The sequence below is a fragment of the Agelaius tricolor genome, unplaced genomic scaffold (genome assembly GCF_023055355.1).
Source record: "Agelaius tricolor isolate 1412-34295 unplaced genomic scaffold, bAgeTri1.0.p SCAF_56, whole genome shotgun sequence".
Lineage (NCBI taxonomy): Eukaryota > Metazoa > Chordata > Aves > Passeriformes > Icteridae > Agelaius > Agelaius tricolor.
Window position 1 is genome coordinate 429,228 of NW_027269316.1, and position 12,608 is coordinate 441,835.

Below are 12,608 nucleotides of genomic sequence, written 5' to 3' on the forward strand. Positions count from 1 at the left end.
ATTTCATCATGTCTTATTTTCAGATACATGCTCACTGAATGTTTTCAAAAATGCAAAGTCAATACTAAATTAATATTTAATGTTGCTAAATTATTATTTAATGTTGATGCTTTTAAAGTTCAAAGTACTTACAAACTTTAAAAATGCTTTATATTTTGTTTTCTCTTTTAGCACCCATTAATACCATAGTTTCATGATCAGAGCGAGCTAGTGTGCTGCTGAAAGCAGTAATATTATGCTTTTCTTTGGTGGGTTAATTTTATCACTGTGCTATGCTCTTTTTCATACTGTCTCAAGACTATATGGACCCTCAAAGCAAATGGGATCAGAGAATGAATCTGGGATAAAACTTAACATATTGTAACAGACTTTTTTTTCATTCAGATTGGTTTTCTGATCCCTGTTAACAGTGAAATGCCAAGTCAAGGAGGAAGGTGTCAGAGGCTCAAGTGGTTAAGCAGACACTTGAGTGCTGATTTATGCTGACTTAAAGCGATTACAACACCTCAATGTAAAAAATTCTCAACTTGTTAAACTTGCAGTTGAAATCCTCTTTTTTTTTTGTCCTAGACTGCCAAGCGATGTGTATTCTATTTGCCATCTTTTAGAGGTGTGGCAGTTATCTTATGTTAATTAGGCAGTTTTCCTTATCTCTTCCACAACCCATTCTCCCTCCAAGGGAGATATCATCTGTTAATGGACCATTGACTGTCACTGCATGACTGATAGAATTACAGCATCCCATTGTGAGATGCTCTGCCCAGAGGGAGGAGCCAAGCATTCCTAACTGGCTATAATGTGAGATACTGGGACAGCAGAACAGCCTTTCCACTGGATTCCCAGAGGAAGACTACACTCCTCTACAGGATCACTGCTCTAACAGAACCCCACCTGCTACTCCAGGAGGACTGCGGCCACAATTCCAATTGGACTGCTACCAACACCCTGACCCAGAGGGTGTCAGGTTATATTCTGACTCTGTCAGTGTTGTTTTGATTTACTGCACTGTTTATCTTATTTTTATATTATTCCCTAATAAAGAACTGTTATTCCTGCTCCCATATCTTTGCCTGGGAGTCCCCCTTAATTTCAAATTTATAGCAATTTGGAGGGAGGAGGTTTACATTTTCCATTTCAGGGGAGGTTCTTGCCTTCCTTAGCAGACACCTGTCTTTCCAAACCGAGACAGATTTTGGTGCACAATGTGGGGCTCGAGGGCATAGAAACAAAAAGGGAATAACAGTTCTTGAGTAATCTAATTCTTTTTCTGCTGCTATAGAAGCCTTGTTAAGCAACACCATGTGGTCCAGCTTACCCAGGTTTGGGTGACACATGATCGTGGCTGTATTTCTCCCATTTGCCGGCCCTTATCTAAACATGGGTCCTATATCCAAAGCTACTGTAGCTGTTATGTGGTTTGCTTTACGGGTGAATAAAGTGAGGAATTCATGGATCTTTAATTTCCTCTGGAAAGCAGGCACATGTATTCAGAGCTATCACACACTAACTGTATGTTTTTGAGGTTACTTTAATAATGGCACCTACTGTAAGGAAATTACACTGGGGGAAATTTTCTCCCAACCCTTTAACCATCTCTTTGGGTCTGTCCCACCAGTTTTTGAAGGGATCAGATCCACTCTAAATGCTAATGATATCATACAGTGGCTGGTGTTGCTGATAGGCCTGTTCTTTTTAGCACTTAGAGATAAGGGAAGATTAACCTGGATAACCACCCTGACACCTACCCTAGAGACTAGGGATGCTGCTGCCCAAGAGCCTGACTCTGCCCCATAGCCCACCTCAGATATAAACTACCCAGATTGGATGGGGGTTCTGGTGAAGAAGATACACGAGATGGGCCAGATGCTGAAGGAGTATATTTCCCCCGCTGGTGAGAAGCCGTCCCCCTGCCTCAAAGAGGGAGAGTCTAATAGTGCAGCAGTGGAACCCACAGATGTTACAACTGTCCCAGTTCCAGCTGAACTGCAAAGGCAGTCACAGCCAGCAGCAGTTGCCCCTGTAGAAACAAGGAGATTTAGAATTAAATCAGAGCACCCAGATAAGGGAGGGTCCTCACAACCCACAGGGGAGCCAGAGGTTGCAATCATCACCGAGTCCCTGACATACAAAAGTCTCTGTAATCTGCACAAAGACATTGTACGACAGGGACATGAGGCTTATACAACCTGGCTACTTCAGGTCTGGGACCTTATGGGTATAGGTGTCCAGCTGGATGGTGGTGAGGCAAGGAATTTGGGACCCTTGACCCAGGACTCAGGTATGAATCAGATTTTTGTAAGGGAGCCAGGGTCCCTTTCCCTCTGGGAGCGGCTTTTAATGAGTATCAGAGAGAGGTTTGTCCACAGGGAAAGTATGCAGGAGGAGCACCATAGAATGCGCAGAAAGACCTTTGAGGAAGGGATCCAACAGCTGAGAGAAGTGGCAGTATTGGAGGTACAGTTTGGGAGAAATGGACAGCATAATGACCCCGACAAGGTCAGGTGCACAGGGCAAATGTTGTGGAGTCTGGCAAATCTAGAGCCATCTCAATACACCACCTTCATTGCAATGATCAATGACGATACCAACCGAGAGACAGTGGGTTCTGTTGCCAACAAACTTAGAAATTATGAAAGTATGATCAATGGTCCAATGAAGGCCTCAGTTTGCTTTCACCTGGAGGGGCATGCAGTGCACCTGGAACCGACTGCCCCCGGGGTGGAAGCACAGCCCCACCATCTGCCATGGACTGATCCCAGACTGCACTAGAAAAGGGTGAGGCTCCAGAACATCTGCAGTACATTGATGACATCATTGTGTGGGGGAACATGGCAGCAGAGGTGTTTGAGAAAGGAGAGAAGATTATCCAGATTCTCCTGAAAGCCAGTTTCGCCATCAAGAAGAGCAAAGTCAAGGGACCTGCCCGAGAGATCCAGTTCCTGGGAGTAAAGTGGCAAGATGGACAGTGTCAGATTCCCACCAATGTCATCAACAAGATCACTGTGATGTCTCCACCAACCAGCAAGAAGGAAACACAAGCTTTCCTAGGTGCCATAGGTTTTTGGAGAATGTACATTCCCGAGTACAGCCAGATTGTGAGCCCTCTCTACCTGGTCACCCACAAAAAGAACGATTTCCACTGGAGCCATGAACAGCAGCAAGCTTTTGCCCAGATTAAGCAGGAGATCACTCATGCGGTTGCCCTTGGCCCAGTCAGGACAGGACCAGAGGTGAAGAATGTGCTCTGCTCTGCAGCTGGGAACAATTGCTTGTCCTGGAGCCTTTTGCAGAAGGTGCCTGCGGAGACTAGAGGCCAACCACTAGGATTTTGGAGTCGAAGCTACAGAGGGTCTGAAGCCAACTACACTCCCACAGAGAAGGAAATTTTGGCCGCCTATGAAGGAGTTCAAGCTGCCTCGGAGGTGATTGGCACAGAAGTGCAACTCCTCCTGGCACCCTGACTACCAGTGCTGGGGTGGATGTTTAAAGAAAAGGTTCCCACTACCCACCATGCCACTGACGCCACCTGGAGCAAATGGATTGCTCTCATCATGCAGCGCGCCCATATTGGAAACCTGAAATATGCTGGGATTTTGGAGGTAATTACAAATTGGCCGGAAGGTGAAAACTTTGGTCTCATAGATGAAGAGGAACAAGAGCAAGTGACACGTGCTGAAGAAGCTCCACTATATAACCAACTACCAGCAGAGGAAACATGCTACACTCTCTTAACTGATGGTTCCTGTCGCATCATAGGGATGAACTGGAAGTGGAAAGCAGCCGTATGGAGCCCCACAGGACAGGTTGCACAAGCTACCGAAAGAGAAGGTGGATCAAGTCAACTTGCTGGACTCAAAGCTGTTCAGCTGGCCCTGGACATTGCTGAGAGAGAGAAGTGGCCAAAGCTCTACCTTTGTACTGATTCATGGATGGTAGCCAATGCTCTGTGGGGCTGGCTGGAAAGGTGGAAAAAGGCCAACTGGCAGTGTAGAGGAAAGCTGTTCATGAATGGAAACACATTGTCTCTCAGGTAGAAAATCTATCTGTCAAAGTCTGTCATGTAGATGCCCATGTCCCCAAGAGTATAGCCAGTGAGGAACACCGAAACAATGAACAGGTAGATCAGGCAGCAAAGATAGAGGTCTCAAAGATAGACTTGGATTGGCAACATAAGGGGGAGTTGTTCCTAGTTCGATGGGCCCATGGTGCCTAAGGCTATCAGGGCAGAGATGCCACCTATAAGTGGGCAAGAGACCAAGGGGTGGATTTAACCATGGGCAGTATTTCGCAGGTTCTCCATGACTGTGAGACATGTGCTGCCATCAAACAGGCCAAGCGAGTAAAGCCCCTATGATATGGTGGGCGGTGGTCCAAGTACAAGTTTGGGGAGACCTGGCAGATTGACTACATCACACTGCCCCAGACACGGCAAGGTAAGCGCTATGTGCTGACCATGGTGGCAGCCACCACTGGATGGTTGGAGACCTACCCTGTGCCTCACGTTACTGCCCGTAACACCATCCTGGGCCTTGAAAAGCAAGTCCTGTGGAGACATGGAACCCTTGAGAGAATTGAATCGGACAACGGGACCCATTTCAAGAATGGCCTTATCAACACCTGGGCTAGGGAACATGGCATTGAATGGATCTATCATATTCCCTATCATGCACCAGCTGCCAGGAAAGTTGAACGGTGCAACGGACTACTTAAGACTACCCTGAAGGTACTTGGCAGGGGAACTCTTAGAAATTGGAAAATGAACTTAGCAAAAGCCACCTGGATGGTCAAGACCAGAGGGTCCATCAATCGAGCTGGTCCTTCCCAGTCTGAACCCTTGCACACAGTGGATGGAGATGAAGTCCCTGTGGTACATATGAAAGATATTTTAGGAAAGACTGGATTAATCCCACCACAGGCAAAGACAAACCCATGCATGGGATTGTTCTTGCTCAAGGACCTGGTTACACTTGGTGGGTAATGCAGAAAGATGGAGAAAGCCTTTTTGTACCACAGGGAAACCTAGTCTTAAGTGAGAACTGTATGTAAGGTTTCATTGTGAAGCAGATGGAAATAGAAAAAGGGGTGCATAATGTCCTAGATTGCCAAGCAATGTATATTCTATTTGCCATCTGTTAGAGGTGTGGCAATTATCTTCTGTTAATTAGGCAGTTTCCCTGGAGATATCATCTGTTAATGGACCATTGACTGTCACTGCATGACTGATAGAATTACAGCATCCCATTGTGAGATGCTCTGCCCAGAGGGAGGAGCCAAGCATTCCTAACTGGCTATAATGTGAGATACTGGGACAGCAGAACAGCCTTTCCACTGGATTCCCAGAGGAACAGCTGCCTCTTCCACTGGATCTTCTACAGGAAGACTACACCCTTCTACAGGATCACTGCTCTAACAGAACCCCACCTGCTACTCCAGGAGGACTGCGGCCACAATTCCAATTGGACTGCTACCAACACCCTGACCCAGAGGGTGTCAGGTTATATTCTGACTCTGTCAGTGTTGTTTTGATTTACTGCACTGTTTATTTTATTTTTATATTCTTCCCTAATAAAGAACTGTTATTCCTGCTCCCATATCTTTGCCTGGGAGTCCCCCTTAATTTCAAATTTATAGCAATTTGGAGGGAGGAGGTTTACATTTTCCATTTCAGGGGAGGTTCTTGCCTTCCTTAGCAGACACCTGTCTTTCCAAACTGAGACATTTTTTCATCAGCAAGATTTTGTCTTTGTTCTTACAAAAAGATACAGACATTCAGACATTAGCTTATGTAGGTTAGATGGTGGAGTGTCTTGAGGGGTTTTTTTTGGGGGGGGGGAGGGATGGAGTACTTTCTGTCTTTTTGAGAGTTGTGAGAAAAATAGTTCTAACATTTTCTCAGTGTTAAGCAGCAGAATGATAATCTTTTAGAGTCTGAACCAAAGTCTGCAGAGGTCACTGGTAATTTTTCTGTTGACTTCCTGGCCTTTGGATCAAACTTTTTACTCCCTTCTCTCCATCCCTTCCTCCCCCAAAACAGCATTTGAGGAATAGAACTTCAGTATTTTTACAGTGGTTGGAATATTTAAAGGTATAAAAAGCACTAATTATTATTTGCATTTTATGCTTGCTTTCGAAACTCTGCCCTCTAAATTTATTCTTCTGAGGTTATTTTAAAAATTAATATAATTAAATAATATACCAGAGGAGAACCTGTTGTAATCTTGTGCATTGTGGCAGCAACATAAATCTCATTTCTAACAGAGCTAGGTTTTTATAATTACCTGGTTTATGTGTACCGTTGCAGGGTGGCTGCACTCAACGAGTATATGCAATGACTTTATTGGATTTTTCTCAAGGATATTAACAAAGAAGGAAGATGTGCAAAGCATGGGCCCCTTGCACTATATGTGTGATACATTAAACTTGTGCCAGATTGTTAACTGGGTTCTTTCAATATTCTGAGCTTACATTGCAGTGTTTTCTTCCTCTCAGAGTCTGGAAAGAGCAGTGAAAGAAAAGGTGGTCGATCTCGTTCCCATTCTCGTTCAGAATCCAGGTCTAGCTCAAAATCCCAATCTAGAAGGAAAAGATCTCACTCAAAACACAGGTAAGTATATTTATTATTTTGGACTAAGAATTCATACTGGGGTTTTTTTGAGTGCTGATGGTTACTGAAATTTCTTACTGAGTTGTGAGACAAGTTTCCCTGTAGAGAAAATTAGTAACTTTAACTGACCTAGATAGAGTAACTAGGAAATTTGTCTCTGACCAAATACTCTTTCCCTCTAAATGCTGCCTGTTTTCTGTATTACTTTCAGGTAAAACACACTAGAAGGTATTTTTCGTGCCATGTAGCATAACTATTTTTATGGTTTCATGGTACATTTTGTGCCATGTAGCATAATTTCATTTTGTAACCTTTGTCTTTTAAAAAGAAATAGTTATCTCTGTTTTGGGGATGGAACATTTAGTTTACTGTTAATGCCTTAAACTTACAGGCTGGCTGGTTTTGCTAGTAGAAAGTTGCTGCTGTCCTGAACTTCTAAACATCTAGTTAACAAATGCTGTATTTTTATTAATTGTACTGTAAATGTAAAGCTGTATTTTTTAAAAGTCAGAAGAAAAAAGGCTTTAAGGGTAGTTTTTAATTCTTCAGATTTTTTTTGCTTTGCTAATTTCTTAAGTTGTAAAACTGGCTTTGAAATATAGGACAAATAAAATTACTAGATCATCCATAAAGTTTACCCATTATTTTTTTTCCAATAATGAGACAGTCTTTCTATGTAAGACTTATAAACACTTCCTGAAATGGTACAATGTCAGAAATGTCTTTTGATCATTTACATAATCAATCTAAAGATATTTGACTCCATTAAGTATAAAAAAAACCCAACAAAACCTCAGTGTATTTGATAGCTTGCACTTTAAAATGGTGAATGTTTTCAGTGTTGCAGCAACAGCACTATCCCATTCTTTCATCCATTGTTTTTTCAACAGGGCAGCTAGAGTTCTTTCATATACAGAAAAGATGGCCAGAGGGAATATATCACATCAGTTATACTACCAAACAAGATTTTAGTGTGAAGGCTTCAGATTTCATAAAATCATAGAATAGTTTGGGTTGGAAGAGACCTTAGAGATCATCTAGTTCCAACCCTCCTGCCATGGGCAGACACCTTACATTAGATCAGGTTCCTCAAAGCCCCATCCAACCTGGCCTTGAACACTTCCAAGGATGGGGCATCCACAACTTCTCTGGGCAGCCTGTTTCAGTGCCTCACCACCCACACAGTAAAGAATTTCTTCCTAATATCTAATCTAAACCTACCTTCTTTCATTTTAAAGCCATTCCCCCTTGTTCTATCACCACATGTACTTGTAAAAAATTCCTCCCCAACTTTCTTGTAGGCCCCCTTTAGGTACCAGAAGGCTGCCATAAGGTCACCCTGGAGACTTCTCTTTTCCAGGCTGAACATCCCAGCCTCAACTCTCTCAGCCTGTCTTCATAGGGTAGGTGTTCCAGCTCTCTGATCACCTTCATGGTCCTCCTCTGGACTCTCTCCAACAGGCCTATGTCCTTCCTGTGCTGGGGACCCCAGAGCTGGATGCAGTGCTGCAGGTGAGGTCTCACAAGAGCAGAGTAGAGGGGAAGAATTACCTCCCTCGACCTGCTGGCCATGCTCCTTTTGATGCAACCTTTGAAGCAGATTATTTTTATATGGTTGGCTGTCTGTGCTGCAAGCACGCATTGCTGAGACATTGTCGTGGTTTGATACTGGCCCAATGCCAGGCATCCATGAGAGTCGCTCTATCACCCTCCCCTGCCACAGCTGGGTAGAGGGGAAAAAAATTATCTAACACTTCATGAAGGAAATAGGGACCGGGAGAAATATTTCAAGGGCAAAACAGGCTCAACTTAAGGTTGCAAAGTGAATTTTATTACTAACAGAATCAGAGGAGGATAATGAGAAGTAAAATAAGCCCTTAAAACACCTTTTTGCTCCCCAGCTCCTCCCTCCTTCCCACTGACAGAGCAGGGAGACGGGGCATGGGGGTTTTGGTTAGTTCATCACTGAGATTTTCTTCTGCTGCTCTAGGAGAGGAGTCCTTCCCCTGTGAGACTATGGGGTCCCTCCCACAGGAGACAGCTCTCTGTGAACTTCTCTCCGGCATGGGTCCACTCTCACGAGCAGCAGCCATACCCCACCTGCTGCAACATTAACTCCCCCCACGGGAACACAGTCCTCCCAAAACTGCTGTGACGTGGCTCTCTTTCCAAGGGGTGCAGTCCTCCAAGGACAGGCTGCTCCAGCCTGAAAGCAGGGGCCCCCTCTCTCCACCGGGTCTCCCACTGGATCACAGCCTCCTCCAGGCATCCACCCACTCTGGCATGGGCACCTCCCCCACGGGCTGCAGGTGGATCTCTGCATCCCCTGCGGACCCCTGGGCTGCAGGGGGACAGCCTGCTTCACCATGGTCTTCACCACAGCCTGCAGAGGAATCTTGGCTCCAGCGCCTGGAGCACCTCCACCCCTTCCTTCTCTGCTGACCTTGGTGTCACCATGTTATTTTCCCTCACATATTCTCACCTCCTCCTCTAACTACAAGCAAAAACTTGTGACTTTTGATTTTCTTCCTAAATATGTAATCACAGAGGCGTTACCAACTTCTCTCGTTGGCTGAGTTTTGGCCAGCAGCATGTCCATCTTCAGAGCCATCAGCCGTTGGCTCTGTTGGACATGGTGGGAAGCTTCCAGCAGCTTCTCACAGGAGCCATCTTTGTGGCCCCCCTGCTGCCAAAAACCAGGCCGTGCAAAACCAATACATACATATCAAGCTTCTTGTCCACCAACACCCCCAAGTCCTTCTTCCCAGAGCTGCTCTCAATCCATTCTTCACTCAGCCTTTACTTGTGCTTGGAATTGCCCCAACCCAGGTGCAGGACCTTGCACTTGGCCTTGTTGAACTTCATGAGGTTTTTACAGGCCCACCTCTCAAGCCTGTCAGGGCCCCTCTGGTTGGCATCCCTTCCATCCAATGTGTTGACTGCACCACACAGTTTGCTGTCATCAGCAAACTTGCTAAGGGTGCACTCGATCTCACTGTCCATGTCACCAACAAAGATGTTAAACAGTGCCAGTCCCAATACTGACTCCTGAGGATCACCACCGGTCACTGCTCTCCACTTGGACATTGAGCTGTTGACTGCAACTCTTTGAGTGTGATCATCCAGCCAATTCCTTATCCATCGAGTGGTCCATTGTCACATCACAGAATCAGAGAATCAAAGAATCACAGAATATGCTGAGTTGGAAATGACCCACAAAGATCACTGAGTCCAACTCCAGGCCCTGCACAGCACCATCCCCAAGAACCACACCATGTGCCTGAGAGTATTGTCCAAACTCTGTCAGGCTTGGGGCTGTGAGCACAGGCTGTGAGGAGCCTGTTCCAGTGTCCAACCACCCTTTGGGTGAAGAACCTTTTCTCTAATATCCAACCTAAACCTCCCCTGACAAAACTTCAGGCTATTTCCTAGGGTCTTGTCACTGGTCACCACAGAGAAGAGATCAGTGTCTGCCCCTCCTCTTCCCCTCACAAGGAAGTTGTAGACTGTGATGAGATCTCCCCTCAGTTTCCTCCAGGCTGAACAGACCAAGTGATCTCAGCCACTCCTCACAGAGCTTCCCCTCAAGGCCCTTCACCATTTTTTTTGCCCTCCTTTGGATGCTCTCTAATAGCTTAATATCTTTTTTGTATTGTGGTGCCCAAAGCTGCATACAATATTCAAGATGAGGTCACACCAGTACTAAGCAGAGCGGGACAATCACCTCCTTTGACTGGCTGGTGATGCTTTGCCTGATGCACCCCAGGACATGGTTGGCCCTCCTGGCTGCCAGGGCACACTGCTGACTCGTATTCAACTTTCTGTTGACCAGGACCCCCAGGTCCCTATCCTTTGCACTGCTTTCCAGCATCTCATTCTCCAGTCTGTACATAAATCCAGGCTTGCCCCATCCCAGGTGCAGAATCTGTCACTTTCCCTTGTTAAACTTCATGCATTTGATGATTGCCCAGTCCTCTAATTTGTCAAGGTCTCTCTGCAAACCCTCCCCACCTTTGAGGGAGTCAACGGCTCCTCCCAGTTTTGTATTATCTGCAAACTTGCTTAGTATCCCTTTGAGTCCTGCTTTCAAGTAATTTATGGAGGTGTTGAAGAGCACAGGGAGGGCTAAGATGGAGCCCTGAGGAATCCCACTAGTGACAGGTTGCCAGTCTGATGTCACTCTATTCATTATAACTCTCTGTGCCTGACCTGTGAGCCAGTTGCTCACCCATCACATGACATGTTTATCCAGATGTGTGCTTGACATTTTGTCCAGAAGGATTCTGTGAGAGACAGTATCAAAAGCTCTACTGAAATCAAAAAACAAATGACATCAACTGACTTCCCTTGATCAATGAGGTGTGTTACTTTGTCAAAAAAGGAAATCAAGTTTGATAAGCAAGACTTTCCTGTCATGAAGCCATGCTGGCTGTGACCGATGACTGCATTGTCTTTTGGATGTTTTTCAATACCTCCCAGAATAATCTTAATCACTTTACCAGGCACTGAAGTGAGACTAACAGGCCTGTAGTTTCTGTGGTCCTTCTTCCTGCCCTTGATAATTGGGCCAATGTTCGGCAGCTTTCAGTCAGCTGGGACCTCTCCAGATTCCCAAGACCACTCAAAAATCATCGAGAGAGGTTTTGTGATGACATCAGCCAGTTCCTTGAGGATTCTTGGATGAATCCCATCGGGCCCCATAGATTTGTAGGGATCCAGCTGGAGCAGCAGATCCCACACAATTTCAGGGCTGACTAGAAGTAGATCATTCTCACTGTCATGGTCCTCCAGCTCAGGACACGGAGACCCCCTTGATCCATCATCCGTGTTGATGACATAGGCAGAGAATGCGTTAAACACCTCTGCCTTGTCCATGTCCCTGTTTGTGAGGTAACCATCCTCATCCTGTAATAGGCCGATGTTCTTTTTACACTGCCTATTGCTATTATTATATTTGAAAAAACTCCTTTTATCATCCCCCACAGTTCTGGCAGCTTCAACTCCAGTTGAGCTTTACCATACAGATTTTCTCCCTACAGTGCCAAGCAACATCTCTGTATTCTTCCCATGTCACCTGACCTTGCTTCCACCTGGCATGCACCTTCCAGTTTTGCCTTATTTTCAAGAGAAGATTCCTGTTCAGCCAAGTCGGCCTTCTGCCTGGCCTGCTTGACTTCTTACATTTAGGAATTGCCTGCTCCTGGTGACCTTAGGAGGTGATGTTTAAAAAGTGACCAGCACTGATGGACCCCAACACCTACAAAAACATTTTCCCAAGGGACCTTTGTACAAGTCCAGGTAGATGACATCAGTCACTCTTCCTTCATTCACCACTGCTGTATCCCCATTGTAGAAGGCCACTAAATTTGTCAAGCACAATGTGCTCTGGCTGTCAGCAATCATCTCCTTATTTTCCAGTGTCTGTGTTTTGTAATAATGTTACACAGTAAGTGTTATATAATGACATCAAAACATTGGGTACCTTTTTAATGCAAGAACAATAATTTGTTCAGTTTTTTATTGCTTATCTTCTCTAACTCAGGAGATAACTGAAAAACAGTCTTTGTTTTGTGCAACTGCAGTAATCAGTGCTATTTTGTACTGATGCAAATCTAACTGATTTTTAGGAGATAAATTTGGATTTATTTTTCTTGCAGAAAATCTGTGCTTTAAACAATTGCTGATATATATTTATATATATATATTTTTTTTTTTTTTTTTTTAAGTGATTTTACCACTGCTATTGTCAGTTTTGAGAACATGCTGTGTTGTGGTTTAACCCCAGGCAGGAATGAAGTACCATGCAACCACTTGTTCACTTCCACCCCTCCTTCCCTGGTGGGATGGGGAGGAGAATCGGTAAAAGGTAAAACCCATGGCTGAGATAAAAACAGTTGATTAAGAGAAAAAAAAGTAAAACGTAAAAATAATACTAACAAAACCAACAATAATTTTAAAATGTAATTATAATAAGAGGGAGACAGAGGAATAAAACCCAAGTGAA

The 12,608-nt window shown here is 44.7% G+C and overlaps 1 protein-coding gene across 3 annotated transcripts in view; it reads left to right on the top strand.

Moving 5' to 3' along the window:
• Positions 1-12,608, top strand: part of LOC139604871 (splicing regulatory glutamine/lysine-rich protein 1-like) — a 71,489-nt gene that overhangs the window by 29,023 nt on the left and 29,858 nt on the right. For all 3 annotated transcript variants that reach the window (XM_071456186.1, XM_071456187.1, XM_071456188.1), the window contains exon 7: positions 6,490-6,604. In XM_071456186.1, coding sequence (XP_071312287.1) covers positions 6,490-6,604 — 115 coding nt within the window. The remainder of the gene's footprint in view (positions 1-6,489; positions 6,605-12,608) is intronic.